The sequence below is a fragment of the Polyergus mexicanus genome, unplaced genomic scaffold, assembly GCF_030449975.1.
Source record: "Polyergus mexicanus isolate NDT 795.1 unplaced genomic scaffold, iyPolMexi1.0 SCAF_1, whole genome shotgun sequence".
Taxonomy (NCBI): Eukaryota; Metazoa; Arthropoda; class Insecta; order Hymenoptera; family Formicidae; genus Polyergus; species Polyergus mexicanus.
Window position 1 is genome coordinate 8,839,901 of NW_027223321.1, and position 23,044 is coordinate 8,862,944.

The window sequence follows — 23,044 nt, forward strand, 5'->3', positions numbered from 1 at the left end:
TTATGAAGTTTTTTTTTTTTTTTTTTTTTTTTTTTTTTTTTTTTTTTCAAATTACACTGCAACAAGTAATAACATCAGTTGTTTTTCTCGATTTTTCTGATTATAAAGCGAGATAATCATATTTTTTTTCAAAATTTTAGAGTTCTCTCTCTCTCTCTATCTCGAATGACAGGGCGTGTGAAGATCGCTTGTAACGCGAGCAATAAGGGAGTGAAAACGAAGGGAACAGTCCTATCTGCAATTGCAATCGATAGTAACCCCCCCCCCCTCTCTCTCTCTGAAGCCTCCGACGTCGGCTACGATATTTAAATGTCAGACACATAACACGCGTTCACCATCTTCCGTGAGGGGTGGGATAACTCTAACATTTATACCTCACCTCACTTCACCCTTGTACTCGCAAGTTTCCGTCGCGAAGCGCGATTTCGTCGTCCCTCTCGCATTTTCTCTCATCGCTGCCGGCATCTCGCACGCGTGCGCACCGTCACTTGTTTAATGCACCGACCACAGCGAGAAAGGGGACGAAAGGGAAGAATAAAAAAGCGGGTAAGAAGACGAGAACGAAAAAAGGAAAAAAAAACATAACATTATTAAACTCAAGAGACTTTTGACTTTCTGGTGTAGCGAGTAAACACACGAGACTCTTATCTCGAGCCGATGCGAGTGTCATTGACAATAGTAGTGGTGGTAGCGTGATAACATTGGCCATTTTGTATTCCACGAGACCAACTCGGTTATTCCGGCCGTAGGTGCCAATGGGCCAGACCCAATTTTCCCCGGGTAGTCGGGGTTGCTTGTCCGTCTCTCTCGCGCGGTCACGCGCGGGCGAGCACTGTCGGCGGTAAGATCTTTGTTCGACGTCGAACGTTATTAATCCGAGAATCCGGCTGCTTTCGAATGGCCCCGGTCTCTCGAATCTTGCGTATCGCTGGGGGCGCAATAACTGCGAATGGCCGTGTAACCGAAACGAAACTTTGATCCTCACGTGTACGCGCCTACGTTACGTAATCCTTAAAACGATTAAACTGCACGATCGCGAGACAACAGACGACGAATATACGTCTGAACATCTTTGTAGGAATGGTTCATCTTAAAAAGTCTTAGCCATTTTGTTTTCAAGTTTTGTTTGCATCAAAATTTGCACTATATTAGATAGGCAAAAATCATACGCGTGTATGCGTGTGTAGTAGTTTTCGTAATTATAAAAAAAATATAAAAAATGAAAGATCTGAAAATATGTTCCGAAGAGTTTTAATTTATTAAAAAATTATATAAAAATTTGAAATGTATAATACATGTGTATATGTGATTATACGTAATTCACACACTTGTATCATATTGTATTTGCTTATATATTTACAATATTGTTGCCTTCTCGTCCTCTTGGCATAAATATTTCAATTAAAATGGCGGTCGTAGAGGTTAGTTTGAAAGCGCGAGCATTCTAAAAAATTGTCGCATGAAATTGGAAAAAGTAACGCGAGTATTTCTCGGAAATTCGATCAGGTGGGTTATTCACACAGAGGACGAAACTTTTGACTTCTCGCTAATAGAAGAGATAAACTGGCATTAGATATTCACCGAAAAAGAAAAGGGGAAAAAGAGAGAGAAATAGAGAAAGATAAAAAGAGAACAAAAGGCGAGCAAAAGCAAAAGGGCGCAACCCAATTTTCATCGAGTGGCCGTGTATACTTTCGCGTCACGATGTGCGAGACCTTAACGTTAAGATCTTTTTAGAGGCGCTAACGTTATTAATCCGGGAATGGTACGGTTATATCCGACACACCCTCGCGACTCTCCGGAATATCGGAGGGTGGCACGGTCTCTCGCGCGGCGGTGGACAGAAATAAATGACGTCACGCTTCGGGAAAAGTACTTCCCTGCGGTCTGCTATCCGACGAAGTTCGAGACAAAGAAGAAGAAGAAGAAGAAGAAGCAGCCGCTGTTCGTGCCAAATGCCGTTTGCTACCGGAACACCCGTCGAAGCTCGTAAGTCCCGGCATAATTGGATCCCACATTTGTAATAAAGGGTTAAATAATATTTTTCCTTAAGAAAATTGAAATACGCGTGTTAAATCGAAAATACAAAAATCGTCGAGAAATATAATTAAATAATGTATTTTTTAAATGTGAATATATGTGAATTGATATTTTTTTTTCCCTTCTATCAGAAGCGAATAAAAAATAATGAAGAAAAAAAATATCTCCCCCAAATATAGTTTGAATTTCTCTCTCTCTCTCTCTAATTTTTTGCTAAATGTCAAGTAGTTCATAAAAGATACTTAAGTATCTTTGATCTTTATTTCAGAATGGAATAAACATTCGTGTCGATTCATTTCCCTTGTTCAATCGAAACACGATTATAATAAAGATAATAATTGCTGATAACGTTCGTTATTTATTGAGCAGGAACGCGTACCTCGACGTGATTCGAAATCGAGCCAATATTCTTGCGACAAACGAATCTAGATAGCTAAAAGTTTATGACTGACTCAACGTAATTTACGACGAACAGAAGATAGTATTGAATAGACTGTAGTCACGCGTCTCTATCTCGTTGACGCGCGCGCGGTTTCCATTATTAAAAAAGCCGCACAAAGGACAATGACGTTTCTAAAGGTTTTAGTTTTTTATAGTCAATAGATAAATACAAACAATTAAAGTTTCGCAAACACTCTATATATAATATATTATTATAATAAATATATAAATGTTTTATAAAAGAGAATTGACCGGAGTTTAATCGGAAATAAAGAATTGATGCAAGAACGAGTAACAAATTTTTTTGTTCGAAACAAAAATACAAATCTCTCAAGTTATTTTTTAAATAACTTTCGTTCAGTATAGTTGCGTACGTCCATCACGCATATACAGGGTGTCCCATTTTAAAGGACCCACTCAAATATCTCAGAAACACTGCGTTAAATCGAAAAATGTTTCAAACAAAAGTTGTGTGGCTTCAAGGGGGCCATAAGATGGCGACAATGATTTGACCTTGGAAAATTATTTGAACGTCATGCGAAGGTCAACTTTAAACTCTTAAATGGAAACCCCAATTTTTTATTTAGTATTCTTGTAGCTTACATCGAGAGCTTTCCAAAACACTATAATAAAGTATTTTTTTATTAAGTACTTTTTCAGTTATTTTATATTTTAATCTGACATATTTTGATATAAAAAATTAAATATCTCGTAAAATATTTAGTTTTTGATAATCTTACCGTAATACTTCTATATACAGAATAATGAGACAAATCAATTAGTATAAAAAAAAAATTGTTTTTAAGAAAATTATTTACAATGTATTTTTTTAAACAATTTTTTTTTTTTGGCACTAATTAATTTATTTTTTATATCAAGATATAAAATAACTCAAAAAGTACTTAATGAAAAAATACTTTATTATAGCGTTTTGGAAAGCTCTCGATGTCAGCTACAAGAATACTAAATAAAAAATGGGGGTTTCCAGTTAAGATTTTAAAATTGACCTTCACATGACCTTCAAATGATTTTTGAAGCCACACAACTTTCGTTTGAAAGATTTTTCGATTTAACGCAGTGTTTCCTGAGATATTTGAGTGGGTCCTTTAAAATGGGACACCCTGTATGTCTGAAATATTAACTGTATTTTTTTTTTTTTTTTTTAGCTTGTATACACGATCCTCTTCGTAACGAAAAATTCACGAATCGATGAAAGCTTCGACCTACGAGGAAGTTACCCGCTATACGTGCTCTCATTGCATAACCCGTGCTCCAAGGCGCGACCGGCGCGGCGAGTCTTTTTACTAGCTCGCGTACGAAGTGATTTATAGTTGGCTAGTTTTTCCCTATTTCCTACAAAATGACAAGGGAGCTAATTAACTCGGCTATTGTTGGCCCCGATCCCACGCTCTTCCCCGCCAAGCGTTCGCGGGAGTCACAAAACTATTATTACTCACGCCATGTTACTTCGCGGTAATTAACGAACATGGCTGGAATATCCGACGCGAGGAGGGGGGGGGGGAAGGGAAGAGAGGGAAGAGAATTCGCTTTCGCTAACTGCCGTGCAACTTTTGGAACCAGGCTGTCTCTTGCCGAGCGTTCCCCATTTCGATTGTACGGCACCGTGCAACGCGACGCTCTATCAAATGAAAAAAAGAATTTCGCTCCTTCCCGGAAGAGCACGAATGATCGAGTGAGTTGCGCGACATAGAAATTTCAAGAGCGATTAACTTACTTTCTGTCATTGTCGAACCTATAGCCCTTGAAGAAACTAGTTCTCTACGAAGTGGCACACATGCTTACCTGAAACAGAAAAAGATATTTACACATAAATATATATCTTTTGTAATTAAATATTATATATAATTAATACAAAGAAATAAATTGCTCTACAGAATAGGAAAGACCGTAGTATGAAGGGACATGTTGTACCTTGAATTAACAATAATTTGAGGAGCTAAAGAATAGTAATTTTAATCACCTGTTTATAATGTGTGTGTGTGTGTGTGTGTGTGTGAGCAAAATTACATGCAATATTTTATTTTTTCAGAAAAGTTTGATTTTTTATTTCTTTCGTATTTTTTATATTAATATATATATTTATCTTTCTTACAATTCTTAGAAATTTTTACAAAAATTTAAAATGCGCTACGAGAGAGATTCGGAGTAATTTTAATTATTATTATAACATACCATAGTCTATCCTATAATGCGTTTGAAGCTTTATCTGACGTCTACAATCCTACGCAGCCCGTCGAGAATTAAACTCGTAGAAAGTGGAAACATTTACTAAAGTCAATATCAATCAGCGCGAAAGTCGAATGAGAACGTGCGAGCGGAGGTGAAGCGGCGTAAATTTTCGTGTAACGCGAAGTAAACTTGTGAATAATTAATTAGTAATACGAGATGGGGGTTGTGCGCTAAGGGCCGGCTGGCTCGGACCATCCTTTCTGGACCGCCTTGACAGCCGCGGTGCTCAGGTTTGAAATTGGAGTCCCCTTCGCAGGGATCTCCCGTTCCCCGAGTCCGTCGTCTTCGAATGAGGCACGCGAGGCGACGTCGACCGCGTACCCTCGCTCACCTCATTATGCTAATTATTTAAATCCCCCAACGCCACATTATGTTAAGCCCCGACGCACTTGGCAACGTGTCCCGTATATGTGTATAAATCATCGTTATATCCCGTGGCTCGTTAAGAAAATAAAGAGCATACTGTATGGCTCGCTGTGTCGTATCCGACGTCAACGTTACTCGATGTAACGTATTTATCATGCGAATATCTGATTAAAAACACGCATATTCATTTTTCTCCGAAATAATATACAAATAAATAAATCTATTATACGCTATATACCAATGACGTATAAAATAAAACGATATTCATGCAACACGGTGATATACGAGCGTGATTGAACGCGGTGATTAAAGTTAATCGAAGTTTTAATAGATTAAATATTTATTTGTAATTAATAAAAAATTGTTTCATACAGATGAATAACGCACCGGCTGTTATACATTCGGAATTGGCTGTTAGCTTATCCGCACGCGTGTAGTCGATAAATCTCGAATAAAATTACGATTTGAAATCGCGCACGTGTACGCGCGCGCTAAAGTTCCGGGATCGCGCAGAAAATCGCGAAATACTAGATGAACTCTAGAAACATCACAAAGCTGCTCGGGCGCGTTTATCGGCTAACAATAAGCAAGCAAACAAGACGCGGCGGGGTAAGGAGGGAGGAGGGGGAGGGGGGAGGGGGGGAGTCTGAGGCAGGAGGAGAAAAATACATTCGCCGACCGTAATCGCGAGCTCGCGGACGCGACATATCGGAGGCGAAACGTGAGAGAGGGATACACGCCGAGAGGGTCAACCCGCCCACGACCTTAGTTTCACATGCCCGGCGCATTTCGGAAAACTCGAGTTCAGCCGGGCTTATAGTTGAAGTTTGATACGACGTTGACGGTGTGCGCGCGTTTAGTGAAACGAGGTGGGGGAGTCCCCCTACGCGGCATGAATAAAACATTTTTTAGGGTCATAAACCGTTTCCTCTCCCCGGGTTTTTTTAAAGGGCCTTCCCCTCACCATCGCTCTCACCGACTTCGTATACCGGCCGCGAGCACCTACATACCCATTAGGGGCGACGGCTTGCGACGTCGCAGAAACGAAGTGTCGCGATGGAAATTATGGTCTCGCGTTCATATGGATTGGAAGGTGCAGAGCCGAATCGTGCTCGAATGCTGGCAGTGACATCGACTTAACGATCCGCGACGATCTTTAACTCGTATTGCATTGAGAAATCGGGTATATGGTACATATGTAGGTCGTTGACGTTTTTAACCGTACGCGATATGTTTATAACTACTAGGCGTAGTATTATAGTAATTGTGGTGTTGATTCTATCCTAGGAACATTCTCCCGTGAACGCAAGAGTATAATAAATTGAGAATATAAAATATAACATTAAAGAATAATCATGTAAGATATATAAAATAATATATCGATTAAAATAGAAATATAAAAAAAGGGAAAAACACCAAAAACAGTCATAAGTAGGATAAATTATAAAGAAGATAAATAGAAAAAATATATATATAACAGGTATATAAATATGAAACCGGAATTTGCCCGTAGATGGCCCTAGCTGTCAATGTAGTTACCGTCAAACCGCGTCATTGGCGCCATTTTCTTGTTTTGACATCTGATAAAGACTTTCAACTCACAACAATACAAATTTCATACAACAGCATAATTTTTAATAGCGTTGAACATGTCGAATTTTGTGCCTGGAAACTACGATTCGCGGACAGCATTGATTTTCCGTTACCATTTGAAGAAAACTGCTGCAGAATCGCATCGAATGCTTTTCGAAGCTTACGGTGAGCATGTTCTTGGTAAATCACAGTGCTTTGAGTGGTTTAAAAAATTCAAAAGTGGCGATTTTGACGTGAGAAACGAAGAACGTGGAAGACCACCGAAAAAGTTTGAAGACAGCGAATTGCAAACATTGTTGGATGAGGATGACGCTCAAACGCAACAACAACTCGCGAATCAATTAAACGTGACACAAGAAGCCGTCTCCATACGTTTGAAAGCTATGGGAAAGATCCAGAAGATGGGAAACTGGGTTCCACATGAACTGAACGAAAGAGAGCAGGAAAACCGAAAAACCACTTGCGAAATGCTGCTCGCCAGGTACAAAAGAAAGTCATTTCTCCATCGAATTGTGACTGGCGATGAAAAGTGGATATATTTCAAGAATCCTAAGCATAAAAGATCATGGATAACTCCAGGCGAACCATCGACTTCGACTGCAAGGCCAAATCGCTATGGACGGAAGACAATGCTCTGTGTTTGGTGGGATCAGAAGGATGTGATCTATTATGAGCTGCTAAAACCTGGCGAAACCGTTAATACTGAACGCTACCGACAACAAATGATCGATTTGAATCAAGCTTTGCGTGAAAAACGACCAGAATATCAAAAAAGTCAACGCATTTTGCTTCATGATAATGCACCATCGCACACAGCAAAACCGGTCAAGGAAACGATTGAGGCGTTTAGTTGGGAAATACTTTCGCATGCGGCTTACTCATCAGACTTGGCTCCATCCGATTACTACGTATTTGCATCGATGGGACACGCACTTGCCAAGCAGCGCTTCACTTCTTACGAAAATGTACGAAAATGGCTCGATGACTGGTTTGCCTCAAAGGAGCAACAGTTTTTTTGGCGTGGCATCCACAAATTGTCAGAGAAATGGGAAAAATGTATAGCTAACAATGGGCAATACTTTGAATAAAATATTTTCTACCATTTTCATACAATAAACGTGTATTTTCTATACAAAAATTCCGGTTTCATATTTATATACCTGGTAGCTGTACGTATCGCTATGGAGAGTGACATGTTAAACAGCTGACAATCGCTCTCTTGCAAAAATCCTCTTATCGAGACAAACAATATATTAAGTGTCGCCCTGTAAAACGGATTCGAAAGCCCGTCATACAAAAGGATTAATCCGCTCGACGTCTTGAATTGCATATCGAAATAATACGCTCGGATGCAGGCCGCGCTGATAGCGCATAGTTCAATGGCGCGTGTAATATGCTGCTGTATCGTTTCGACGAATCTGACGCGAAGTTTCGGCCGAAACTCGAAATGGAGAGTTTACATCTCGGGGAATCGCAGTGAGCGCATGTGCGCCCCTCGTTGTTGCTGTTGTAGAACAATATGATGAATCAGGTTAAACAATACCGGGCGAATTATTTGATTGCAATTTCAAACGATCTCGCTCTCCCCACAATTTGCGAAATTGATCGTGAAACATTATTATGCGATTTTATTTAATTAAAATAAAGCAGTAGTTGGTTTAGTCCGTCACGATCTTTAATTAATGACTGGACTTGAGTATCCTGCTAATGTAGCAAATAACGTCTTAGCGTTGACGATAATATCAGTTAATGGCACTGTTCTTATTCGTCGAGATAACTAAGGAGATTAACTCGTCATATTAATCTCTCTTTCTCTCTTTAACATTATCTTTTCCCTCTTTATATATAATACCTTTTTTTTTATAATTTAGTTAAAAAATAATTTCTCTACACCGTGTTTCGTTTGTGAATGTGGGGACTGGTTTATATCAAAGATATTTCATAACTTTGCTGCTAGGATTATATTAAGCTTTTACGCACATCTGCAATTTTCTTTAGTTAAACTTTTTTAATTATCCGCCCCTTTTAGAGTCCGCCGATCTCTTACCCAATTATACTGAGGAGATCTCAGCCGTACGATATATAGATTAAACGGAAGGAAAGAAAAAAATAATAATTTTCCGCGACGGAGTATTTATATCGAAACCGATCGCTCTCTCGTTTTCATCATCTGATCGCGCGATGTCGTGGCCTCGCGATTCCATCCCAAAGTTTGCCGGAACCATAGCGATACGCGAACTTACGCTGGTGGAAATTATGTCTGGCCGTCGCAGTTCGCCGGAAAAGAAAGCGAATCAAACTTAATTTCGCCGGGACTACCATAGAGACCGGTCTACGCCGTATAACTGATAGTGAAATATCATTTCGCAATTTCGTTTAATTAAAATCTGATTCAAAGTTCGCCAAGAACAGCCATCGCGGCCGCCCGAATAATACCACGTTACACCGGCTGCGGTTAATGTATCAGCGAAAGAGTTCGATTCTGTTTCTCTCCTCCTGTTTTGCCTTCCTCGACTTCTCTCTTTCACGTACCCCCCACCCCCCCCCCCCCTCTTCCCTTTCGTCGCTTCCGCTGCTATCTTCCCTCGTTAAGGAAAGTAAACGATCGTCTCTGGCTTGGAAGACGATTGAGTTTCGTTTGCATTCACAATAACCAGCGATGATATTATATTGGATCTCGATGTAGTCATTACAATTATGGCGAGAGTTGATCGAAATAATATACCGTGATAAAAATCGAGATAATATTCTCAAAAGTATGTATATACAAACGCTACCTTTCTTAAATTCACTATGGCTGAATTAATATATCGCATTAGAGTTTTCTCCTATTTCTTTGGCAATTTTTAACCAAATTTTAAATAGAAACTCTTTTACTCGGTTCAGTCATGTCATGTAAGTGTTTATGAACACTGATAATTATTAAATCTATTTTTTATCTTTTTTCCTTCATTAATAAATTGTTGAAAATTAACAACAGTTTGTTAATGAAAGAAAGTCGGCATTAATTAATTTTGCATTACTTATTTTCTCGACAGATTATTTTATAATCATCCAGAATCGATTAAAATAATCCTACGAAACTTTCGAGCGCCAACGAGAATAGCGTACGCGCGTAATATACAGGGTGTCCCAAATTTAAATGGCAAAACTTCAAGAGCGTGTAGGGGACCGGAAAACTAAGAGACAAGAAGTCCTTTCGAGGTTTGCACGTTTTTGCTCCATTTTAGAGAAAATTGCAAAAATTCAATCTCTCGTTGTCAGTTGCTCTCTTGAGCTGATTGGCACCGAATAAACTTTCTGCTTCAAGATTTCTTACATATGTAGACACTTGATATTATCCTTTATGGTGCCAATCAATTCAAAAGTTTACGTTTGACGTTACCAAAGAATGTATTTATGTAAATTTGATTGATCTAAAAACTAAAATACACTAATATTATAATTGAAAAAAATCTATATGGAAAGAAGGAACTACAATCTACATATCCTTCATGAAAAATTGATGTAATAATGTCCGATATTTTTATTCAATGATAATTTCAATAATTGTTTCATTATTAAATGTTAAAGATCTAGAAGCAATATAGGTAGTAGCACAAAAAATATATATATATATATATACGATTAATTACTCTTCCTCTTTAAATCTCCTTTATATCCAAAATCTAAAGGATTCTTGTAATTTCTCGAGACAACTTGAATAGAATATAAAAAGTTCCTAACTCGTAGAGTCCCTCGCGACTCCGAAGACTTTACCAGGAGACACGAAGTCTTGTGATATACCTGAGATGATGTGTTCCGGCATTACCGATACTACAAACACGCCTCCCTTAAGAGATGTCCTAAAAGTCTCGCGCAATAAAAACTGGTGCCCATAAAATATCGCCTCTCCCCGTCGCTACCGCCCCATCGGTTATCCATCCGTGGGTCCCCGGTCGGATGGGACGTAGGTATATAAAGTGGGTACTCCGGCGGATTGAAATATATCCTCGAATATTTCTTTACGCGCCGCGGTGTCCGATACGTAATATACCCATAATATGATACTCTCTTACGATTACACTTTGACTTTCATATGGCGCCGCGTCGACGTTTGAAGTACTACGACGATCGTCAGAGGTCGCACTACCCCGGAATGTTATTATAAAAATATATATGTATCATAACATTTACTATCGATTCCCTCTCCTTCTCCCTTGCGTATCATCATGGAATTAATATTAAAATACCTAGAGCATTGGAAAATTGAACAAAATGGTCGATGCTCTTCTATCGAGTCGCGTACAAGCAGCGAAAATCTCTCATTCGCGAGTTCTAATCAAAATTTTCGGCCAATGAATTACTCCTGAATTAAGAAATAATTAATTCAAGCATAAATGCTAGTTGATGGTTGTTTGTGTAGCCTTGGAAAACATTTGCGCATATATCATCCAATCGATTTCTTTTAATCGATATCTTCCAACAATCAGAAATATACTTGCGTACTGGATATTATATAAAAATTTAATATACCATATATGTAATTTTCCAGAAAATATTTTAGAATGTTGTTTTAACGCAATGATCCGAATATATTTCAATGCGAAAAAAATATATCATCATCAGATATATATAAATGAATTTTTTATAATTAAACGAAAGTCCTAAAACGATTTTTTAAATTACTGTTGGTTGTTTCTACTGCGTTGAAAAATTTTATAATGTACGTCCGCGCGGAGAAAGATTTTTCCAAGTAGTTAAGGCGCGCGTTTTCACACATACGCGTTAAATATTCTGTTTTGCGGGCAATGGCGGCAAATGCGTGGAATGGGGGGTGGGAGGGCGGGGGGGGGGGAGCGTATAATGCTTTCCACGAACGCGATTTACAAGCGGCGTACGAGAGTGGGCGGATGGGGTTTGGCTACGATTACGAAGGGCAAGTCCACCTGGGTATTATGGCAATAATCGTATAACAAAGAGCGGGGAAGCTCGAGTAGGGTCACCTGATGGTCCTTCCGGGTTGAATATGGGTGTGGTTTGTTAACGGTCAAGTTTTTCGACGTGTTAAGAGGAATGTTCCAGAAACGAAATTGCACGTTCGCTATACGTGAGATTTACATGACGGGAAAAATGATTAAATCAAGTGTTTCAAAATCTCAATTGTTTTTATTTTAAAACAATTGCGGAAAAGTAAAAATTTAGATATTCTTTATGTATACCATGGTAAAAAATACATGTGATGAATAAACTTTGTTACGCGACACTCAACTAACGCTAAAAATCAAGAGAAAATATTGTAAAATCTTGATTATAACAATACAATATTTTTTTTAAATCAACTCATTCTACACAATGTTAAGTTGTCATAAGTTTTACATACTAACGTTACGCGATTCGAAACCAAATAAAGAAATGGCAGAAAATAATACGAAAAGGTCAGTAAAAATGATTTGCGAGGCGCATTTAATAACAATCGTAATCACGATGGCGGTGTTTTATCAACGCGTGATTTTCTACAGCGAGCCCATGTAGGCAAAATATTGTATTTAGCCAAACGCGCGCGTTCGACGATGGAATCGAAGCCGCGCCGCTATCTAACGCGTATTAATTAACTTAATGAAACACGGAAACGTATACGGCGCAGGCGCATAAACATAACGCAATATGTTGAACAATACCGCGGCCGGATAACTTCGCGCATGAGATTACACCCCTGTGCCGCCATTTACGCGAACTTCCTCACACACAGGATCGAGTCGACGAAGTTTTACTCCCTTCGGCAGAAGCTGCTACTCGTCCAAAGTGGTTAAATTCGGCAGGACGCGGTACTAAATATAAGCCTGATTTATTATAGGCAAAGTAGGGGTTATATTATTAAATTCGGTCAGCTCGTTCTATTGTTCAAACTAAATTTAAATTTCTTTCTCTCTCTCTCTCTATCTATCTATCTCCTCCTGCGTTCATTCGGTTTGGTTAATAAAAACGAGGGTGAGGACATCGGCAGAGGGGAGGAAGCGAAAGAGAGAGAAAAAGAGAAAGTTGATGAAGGAGAAAACGCTCGGAAGGGTAAAGCAAGCCGACGAATTTATTAACTTTAAAAGCTGGGCAGCAATGCCGCGCTCCCTCCCCCCCCCCCCCGTTAAAGGCACTTTCATGGCTTTACAACCCGGTCCATCCCATCCTTGCTCTCTGACCTGTCTCATCCCCCCACGATCTCGTCGTACGGCTCCTCCTCCCACCTGCCGTCCCGCACGGGCCGCGATGCGCAACTTATAATTTTCTTTGAAGCTTCGCGGCTTATCGATCGGGCTCTATGATTGGAATTTATAATAACCTTCGATCTGAGTGCCGTTTCACCGCGCGGTCGCCCCCCCCCCCCGCCCCCCGCCGATTGCAGCGAGGACGGCGGGAGAGCCGGTTTGCACTTTCCGGGTTTTATATCGTCCCCGACTACCCGTCGACCGAGGAATGAAAATCCAATAATTGAGTCACAAAGATTTAGTTTTCTACCTCGGTACCTTTGCTACCGCGGTGGAAAAAAAAAAAAAAAACGGCAATTAGCACATTACTGTTATTGCGTTTCTTGATGATTGGTGTCGTTACTTCGAATGGAATTAATCTTCTGCTTGGCTTATTTTAAAAAAATTAAGAGAGATTGATATTCCTTCAAAATTTGAAAGAGATACAGAATCTCTCTTGCGTTTCCTTTCATATATGGGATATCGTTGATTTCATAATAGAATTATCGGAATTAACAATATAATTTATAAATCGTTAAGCTACGGAAGATATAAAAATTTCTCTCTTTTTCAAGAGAGAAATATTATCTGTGTAAAGAGATAATAAAATTTTATTATTTATGAAATAATAAATACTTATCTTTATTTTGTCACTATTCTTTCTTAGATTATGTTACTTCATTATTCATTTTTATTAAGATTTCAATTTGTTTTATTCAAACCAAGATATTCAATTTGCTTTATTATAAAAACGTTATGTATAAAACTAATACATTTCGAACCAATTTAATATTTACTCATCTATTCTATTCCAATAATTTTTTTATCCACAGGGAAAAGATTGCGATAATCTTCATTTTCAATTGGAAAATTCTCTCATAGAAGAATCATAACCCAATAGTATATCGACTTGATAACAATGTCGTATAGAACGCGAAAACATGGAGCCCCGGAATTGATTTGTTTCAATAGATAACCGTAAGGTTAAATCGAGCAGAAATGTTCCTGGGAATCATAACACTTCGCGATGACAATTTCATTCCCTCGTTGAATAATCCCATCGATAAATCGAAAAAACGTTTTCGCGCTTCGCGGTAATAAATGTCACATATTTTGCGGACAAGCTTTTTAACCTGTCGAGAGATTGAGTTAGCGCATAATAATACTTAAATAATTTATTTCAATCTTTAATTAATATGAAATATTGATATCAAATCATAATCGAGATATTCTTTCCTAATTGATAAATTATCGTAATCATTCGCGATACTCTTAAAATATATCAATATACAGGGTGTCCCATTTTAAAGGACCTACTCAAATATCTCAGAAACACTGCGTTAAATCGAAAAATCTTTCAAACGAAAGTTGTGTGACTTCAAAAATCATTTGAAGGTCATGTGAAGGTCAATTTTGAAATCTTAATTAAACCTAACCCCCATTTTTTATTTAGTATTCTTGTAGCTGACATCGAGAGCTTTCCAAAACACTCTAATAAAGTATTTTTTCATTAAGTACTTTTTGAGTTATTTTATATTTTAATCTGACATATTTTGATATAAAAAATAAAATATTTCGTAAAATATTCAGTTTTCGATCATTTTACCGTAACACTTCTATGTACAGAATAATAAGACAAATCAATTAGTATAAAAAAAAAAAAATTGTTTAAAAAAAAACATTTTACGAGATATTTAATTTTTTATATCAAAATATGTTAGATTAAAATATAAAATAAGTACTTAATAAAAAAATACTTTATTCTAGTGTTTTGGAAAGCTCTCGATGTCAGCTACAAGAATACTAAATAAAAAATGGGGGTTTCTATCTAAGATTTTAAAGTTGACCTTCGCATGACCTTCAAATGATTTTCCAAGGTCAAATCATTGTCACCATCTTATGGCCCCCTCGAAACCAAACAACTTTTGTCTGAAACATTTTTCTCTTCCGGGCTTGGTTTTTGAGATATTTGCCTGAGGAGATTAAAATGGGACACCCTGTATAATAATCATATATATATATATATATATATATATATATATATATATATGTATATATATATGTATATAATTTCGAATTTATATAAATTTTTCTAGTTTAAAAAAAATTTAATATCATATTATTATTCATATGAAAATATTTATATCCTATATATATAAATATTTTCATACAGAATCAATCATCTCGATACAGAATAAAAATAAATTTTCGATAACTGCATTACTTGATGTATTACTTTATAAATTATTGTTGATCAAAACGTTGTTAATATCACATAATCTACTCTTGCTTCTTATTAAAAGAAAATCGATATTTCTGTTCGAATTATCGATAACGAATACGAGCATACAATAAATATTATTATCGCGTGATTATGATAAATTGTAACCTCATCGTTACCTCGCTGACCATTTATCGAATTTCATTCCGCGCACAGATACAGTTGTAAATAATGAGCTACGAAATTTTGGGTCAGAGAGATAAATTGCAGTTGTCATGCGGTGAAAGTTCGAGCGCGCCGAACCGACTACGGCAAGTTTGCCGAGAGAGGATTCCTAAAGAAAAATATTACATCCGGTTGATTCCAATATTTTTCACAACGTTGAAGTATGATGTAAAAAGTAAGTTAAATATGTATAGGGCGTAACCTCAATCCAATTCGTCTATATAGAGTTGTAGAGGAACATAGAAAGATAGACGATAAAAAGATACAATAGCATGTGAAATAAAAAAAAAAAAAATTACAACCATGTTTAAAACAGTACATACAAAAACCAAATTATTCTTAAATAAACGGACCATTTTTAATTATCGTTGTAATTTATAAAGAATGAAAAAGAACTTAAGAACTGTTACTCTTCATAAAATTTGAATTAATTACCGCATACACATTGCGAGATAAACTAATTCTATTCGCATTAATGACAAAGTCCGAAACCCAAGTATTTCGTTATTCCACATTCAAAGCTATCGCCAAATTTGCAATTAAATGTGTTTCCAACGGCCGCAAAATATATCGTTGTTAATATCTCGTTGTTGACACCGCCGAGTTAATTGCTTCATTATCTCATTTCCCTCGCGTAAAGTATTCTGCAATAATTATTCCAGCAATTTCCGTATATGAACCTAATTAAACCGGCTTAATTCCCGAGGGGAATATACGTCAAACTGCCGGGTTTTTGCGAGACTAGAAAATATGAGAAGAGAGGGGAGGGAAAAAAACGATCGGGATAGGGTTTCGCAAATTTCGCGTTTAAGGTTTTCCCAAATCCGGTGGCTAACTATTCAGTACGACGTGGCGCACGATGTTTCACGCAAGACGAATTGCAGTTGTTACGCGGCCAAAGTTCCTGCAGAGAGAGAGAGAGAGAGAGAGGACGACCGCGGTCAGCCGCGCTGGAAAATGAATCCTCCAGGAATATATTACACCTACCTACCTGTTCCGCCCGCCGCTACAGGCACTAAAATCCCAAAGCAAGCTGTTAAGAAGGCCAGGATAAAAGGTCACATGTAGCATATAACGTACAAAGAATTGTGACTTATTGCAAAATAGTTGTACAAGAAACGGGAAATTTTTTAGCAAAGACAAAAGGAGGCGTGAAGATTTCAACTGTTAAAATGCTCTTCTCGCGATCCTCACAAAAATTCCTATTCTTGTCAAAAATCTTCCGTCTATTAGTAATAATTTTAAATACAGATTATGGAAAATAATAATATAAATAATATATGTTTAAAAATAAAATATTATTTGAAAAATGAGCAATAAAATGAGCGTTTATTAATTAAAGTAATAATCGTTAAATGCAATGTAATTGAAAAATCGATGTCTACGATGTACACGAGATGTCTCGTGCAAAACATCAGGCTGACTCCATATGATGTACGACATTGCAGAGATGAATTGCGGCGGTTGAGTGATAATTTCGTAACACGAACGCGCTAATGCACGTATGTGACGCGCAAAAGGTCTGCCGAATGTCCGCCACGAATCTCGGACATCGCGGTCAGCGAGACAATAGCTAGGATAATAGGATTCGTTCGCCAGACTTCCGAATTCAAGAATAATGGCCTCGTGAACGGTGCTTCACGCAAGACGAATTGCAGTTGTCACGCCGTCGAGGTTCCGGCGCGGTACAGCGATCGTGGTCAACAGCGCTCGAAAATGAATCCTCGAGGAAGATATTATATCCGCCTGATCCCAATCCATTCCGACGGACAAGAGAATGATGTAAGGAGGCACGAGGGGGGTGGTTTTGCCGGTGTGCGCCGTCAAGGGAAGAGAGAAGGATGGAAGTGGCCGGAGAAAGGAGATCGGCTTTACGGGGGATACCGAGTAAATGCCCCATGAATGAACGATGAGCCTTGGGGCCAAACGTCCTCTCGTCCTCATGCCCCCCCCCCCTCCATCGCTTGTCCCCTTTACCCCGCTCCCTACTACGCCCGTCACCCCCTACGAATCGGATTTCAAGTCTCGGTGTCTCGTGCGCTCCGCGGAATTGCGATTAGACTCGTCGTAGGACCAAATCCATATTACATTCTCGTGACAATCCCTCTTATTCTCTTCTCGCCTCCTCCCATCAATGTCGCGGAATCGTAATGGGATTGATGCGAGGAAACGAAAATAGATGCGCGAACGAGAGCAGCCGATGTGAGGTGACACCGTCAGGCGACGTCGTGGGAGTCCTCGATCTTCATGACGATGGATTAACAGGGAATGAATCGATACGTAGGTAGGATTTGTCGAGAAATCGAGAGTTAATTGATAAATATTCGACGCAGTTCTCGATTAAATGTTTCATGTATTGTCTCGGCTCGTATACATCGCATGGTTCACGATACGCTATTAATATTAATCCGCTTGTTCCACAATAGACGGCAATACGCAAATGAATATCATGAATTATGAGTGACATTGTATACAATAAATTGTAATGTCGCGATTATGCAGATGAGTCTACGTAAATATTTTAATTATATGCCATCGACAAAAATACCGCTTTTAAATTATTAGATCGATCATCATCATGAGGTCAAGTACGATAACGAAACGGAATAATCGCGTTGAATTAAGAACAACTTTTTCTAACCGTCCTAGTACAGCATGTTCACCATTTCTTCCATTATGGCGTAAAAATAAATAGTAATGTAAAACGTAAGAGTCGATAAGAGCTGAATAATTCAGCGGTCAGTGAGACGTTGCACTTCCGTTATTACAGTAACGAATTCGCGACAACGTTAGCAAACAGAAATAAACTTTTACAGACCATTGGTTCCTCTGGATGCGCAAGGGCAAAACTCTTTTTTTCCGCATCAAAATTTTAAAAATACAAGTTAAACGATGAGGCCACTCGGCAGGAATTGCTAGCACTGCTATTGCCAGCATAAAATAGCAATCTAAGTAATTACCCCAATGTTTATGTTGGCCAACTTCTCGCATTTCGCAAACAAATAATTTAATCCCATTAGCTTAAATTGAGAATAAGAGTTCGAGATCGGAAGGGTACAAAAGTTTTGCGAATGTATCTGCATTAAGTTTTTAATCTTCTCGGCATTGCTCAACTTACATCTTTCTCAAACCGAAGAAACACAAAATTAACACCACAAGATTTGTCCCGATAATGAGGCATATATGTATATAAGATTATAAATAATTATTGTACAAATTAATAATTTATTTATATATTAATTAAAATCCTATTTCTCAAAATATTTAATTGTCATTTTTACGGAAAATATTGGGTGATTGCATAAGTTCGTGCCCGATTTAAATAATAAACTTCAATAGATTATATTTTAGAACACTTTTATTAATCAATTATATAGTCTCCATTCTTTTTTACAATGGTTTTCCAACGATCTATAAGCTTGTCGATTCCATTTTTGAAGAAAGAACTTGGTTTTTCTTGAAAAAAGTTTGTAAGGTGGTTTTCGACAGCTTCCTCGGAATTGAGATTCTTGCCATTTAAACTATTCTGCAAAGACCGGAACAGATCAAAATCTGAAGGCGCAATATCTGGAGAATATGGCGGGTGCTGCAGAATTTCCCATTGCAACTCCTGCAGTTTTCGCAGCGTCTGTTGAGCGACGTGTGGCCTAGCATTGTCGTGGTGGAAGATGCGGCACCCACGTATCAAGCTTGGAAATGTATCCAAGCTTTTTTAAATGACGAAAAGCGGTTGAATTATCGATGTTCAGCCTCTCAGCAATATCCTCAGTTGTAATCCTTGGGTTTCTTTCCACTAAGGCAGGCACAATATCATCATCGATGCCAGAAGGCCGTCCAGAGCGGGGTTGATCCTCCATGTTGAAATCACCATTTCGAAATCTGCCAAACCACTTTTTGACTGTTCGGAGAGCAGGAGCGCGGTCCAAATAAACACCTTGAATATTTTTTTGTGCAATCCCAACACTCACGCCTTTCCGAAATTCATATAGCATTACATGCCGCAAATGCACCTTTTCGTTCTCCATTTTTAATGATTTCTCTTATGCACAAATGGACTTATCTGAACAATATCTGACGCTAAATTGACATAAGACAACGTCATCTATTCGGTGTAAGCAACAATTACCACACGAAAACAATAGAACTCCGCCATGCAGCAACTTAATGCCATCTATGAAAATCGGGCACGAACTTATGCAATCATCCAATACATATAAAAATTTCCAATAATATTTTATTTAAATAATGTAAATAATAATTTTCAATAATTTGCGTTTAAAATGTTCTCACCACTGCACTGCTTGTACAACACAGTGTACAAGATAATTATTAGGCGAATTACTTTGTCCGCGAAGCAATTGTCTCACATAATGTAACACGTGAATTACAAAGAGAACAGAATTAAATTGAAATAGTCGGAGATCGGCTTTACGTGTCAATTCCCATTAAAGTTCAATTCCCCTACAAACGCGCGAAGTGAGGGAAGTCCGAGCCCATAAAGATACGAGGAGAACGAGGCAACCGGACACGAGGCAAAGGGGAGACATCGAGTACAGGAAGAATAAGAAATGGATCACGAGAATCGATACGATGGAGTTTGTAGGAGTGGTGCCGACTGGAATATGTTACTTCAGCGATTGACAGATTCTGCTGACTGATAACTCGAAGCGTCGGCTCGCTGGGATTTCCACAGAGAGCGGTGAAAGGCAGTCTCGGAGTGCAAAGGGAAAAGAAATAGAGAAAGAGAGCGAAACGAAAAGGAGGGGAAGAGGGCAGCTAGGAAAGTAAGGGACGACTGACGCATGAAAGATTCATGGCCTGCACCGATGGCCACATCAGAAATGCCACGAAGCGAGTCTCAACCCGGTTCTCCTTTCCTCGAAGCTGCCGAAAGGTAGCCTCGAATTGCCGGCCCGTCCCTGCTTGCTGCTTCGCTTAAACGTCCTGGGCCCGTTAAATCCGTTTCGGTAATCGTGCCGCGTCGTCGACGGCTGATTAGCTGTCCGGAAACGAAAATCGCAGCGGAAAGCCAGGAGCGAACGAGGAAGAGAAGAAGAGCGAGATGGAGGTACAGAGGGAAAATTCGGCGAGAGAAATCAAGACGTCCATCTTTCCTTGCTGCTCGTGGCCTCTTATCGTGGAGAACGATACACGTTTATATTGGTCCCGTGGGAGGGAACAAAGTTTATATACGTGTAGCCGAATGTCGGTGTGTCTGCCGACAAGTTGCATCCGTGTGCGAGTGTATCGCTGCCGTGTTTCTCCTAAAGTTACGTGCGGGGCTTTGAAAATGGCCGACGCTCTTATGAATTGGCATTAGAGGATAATTACGACGGTGATCCCAGGACGACGATATATTACGTCGTAACGTAACGCCAGCCCCCGAACCGAGGGGTCTGGCATCAGAGGCAATAAACGTGTAAGGAGTCACGACGCCTTCAAATTGATTTAGAACGCATCATATTAACATCCTTGCCGTTCAACGAATGACGTGAAATTTGATAGAAAGATGAAAGCGATATGAGAGAAAACTAAATATCCTCGACCATCCAAGTGCGACATATATCGCTATCTTTAAAGCTTTTAACGATAAAAAAGCTATTAAAAATGAAAAACTCGTTGGCATAATTTTAAAAACGTACCATGTTGATACGTTATTTACATCCGATATATCTACAATTATCGTATTCTACTTTTAACGATAAAATAAATGTAATAAAAAAATTTGAATTTTATTCGTTGAAACACAGCGTGCATCAAATTCGAATAGTACATCGATTTTGTTCAGCGCAGATTCATCATATTATCTCCAATCTCTCGCGACATTCTTCCTTAGAGGATTTTCCTCTATTCCCTGAAGCCATCTACGCTGATGTATACTCAGAATGCAGTAGTAATGCAAAGAAAACGAAAAAGACAGAGAGAGAGAGAAAGAGAGCAAGGCCTAATGGTTCGACAGTGATTTGTGGAGGGCGCAAAGTTGATTCAGGGGTGAGAACGGCACAGCTTTCGGCCGACGAAAATGAGCTCTAAATCAGGGATGCCAGAAAACGGATGTAAAAAAAAAAAAAAAAAAAACCGACAGAAATGCCACGAGACAGCGAGAAAACGGAGAGATGAGAGGATACTAAAGGAAAGAGAAGTAGAATGAGTCGGCGAAAAGAAGACGCGCATCCTTTGCAGCCAGCAGATTCCGAAGGATTCGCCACTTGAAAATTGACAAGAATGGAGAATAGGATGAAAAAGATAGAAGAGAGAGAGAGAGAGAGAAAATAAAGACGAATGAGATGGAAAGAGATGAGAAAGGAACGAAAAAGATTGCACGGTTAGAGCAATGTGGCTGTCGGTAAGCCGAATCGAAGCGAAAAATACGGTTTTTATCTTTAAGGAGCACCGGGTAATTGCGTAATTAATTACAGCTTTTATCCCGCGCGACCAACGTCGTTTCGCGCGAGACGAGGCTAACTTAGCCATTTTAGCGGACGAGGCACTTGGGCGATCATGTGATTTACGTTCACCTGGGTAATTAACATAGATAGAGACCGGTACGCCACCCTCGACTTTTGCTTCCCCCCTCCCATCTCTCCTGCGCTGCTATTTCCGCTGTCTCTACCGTCGCCCAACCTCTCGGCCACTATCGCGACCTTCTTATCGGGCAGCGCGACATCTAAGCCCCGAGATCGTGCCAGACTTCTTTCTTCGAATGGAAAGAGAGTCATTTCGAAAAGCTCGGAAGCTCCTTTTCCATGCAATCGTACCGGAAACGGTATAGCAGAACTGTCCCAAAACTTGCTCGTGTTCTCCTTATTCCGTGCGAATGCCTTTTAACTGTTTCACAATGCTGTCTTCTCACACAGAAAATTCGCATCGAAAGCGCGTCCTCCAACGAATTTGGAGTACGCTTAAAATATCCATTAATTAAAAGTAGAACAATTCAGTCAATTTACATTTAGCGTAAAGTAATGATAAAAGTATTTCTCAAGTGCTTCTTGAAATTTCTAATTCAACAATTTATAAATAAAATATTCATCTCAATCGTATAAAAATATATATCAATCGTACAAGAATATACGTGTATTGTATATATATATATATATAGAGTTCTAAAGAAATATTAATAAATCAGATTCAATCCAAGAAAAAATTTCTTACATAGAATCTACAAGAAAATATCATTGATATTAAGTTCAATTTAATTTTGGTTTCGAACTAATTAAATTGTTTGCAATCATTCTTTTAACGCAATCCAAATTATCGCGAAAGGGAAGTGTCAGTACATTATTGTCACGAAGAAAGAAGCGGCCTTTCTTACAGCGGAGGATCTTTCGAGTAAATTTCCGGGGAGAATTCTCTTCCTCGGTCCGGCCATACTTCTTTATAAGTATTCATACGGGAGAGACTTCTCTCGGTTCTCGAACATTCGGTAGAACTTTCATTGTTCCTCAGCGATCGCTGTTCATCATCGGTGAAACGGCAAGCTAGCGTCTACGTACATATATGCCCTTGTAGGAGCGAGCGGGAAGGGGAGGAGGGAAATGCAGAGGTGGATGAAGCAAAGGGGTCGAAAGTTTCGTGAAAGAAAAATGATACGGACGATAGTACGTGCCCGAGAAGATATCCAGGAAGAAGTTTGGACCCTTAATGCCGACGTTAAAGCTCTTCATCTTCGATGAATCCTCCAAGTCGC

The 23,044-nt window shown here is 38.8% G+C and overlaps 1 protein-coding gene across 18 annotated transcripts in view; it reads right to left on the minus strand.

The window, feature by feature from the left end:
* LOC138933850 (protein muscleblind) overlaps nucleotides 1-23,044 on the minus strand; it is a 420,535-nt gene that overhangs the window by 114,774 nt on the left and 282,717 nt on the right. Inside the window, exon 4 of one of the 18 annotated variants that reach the window (XM_070297079.1) lies at nucleotides 3,429-4,284. The exons of the other annotated variants lie outside the window; for them this stretch is intronic. Within the exon in view, the coding sequence (XP_070153180.1) occupies nucleotides 4,261-4,284 (24 nt within the window). The 3' untranslated portion in view covers nucleotides 3,429-4,260. Of the gene's footprint in view, nucleotides 1-3,428; nucleotides 4,285-23,044 lie in introns of those variants that run through there. 18 annotated transcript variants of the gene reach the window in all.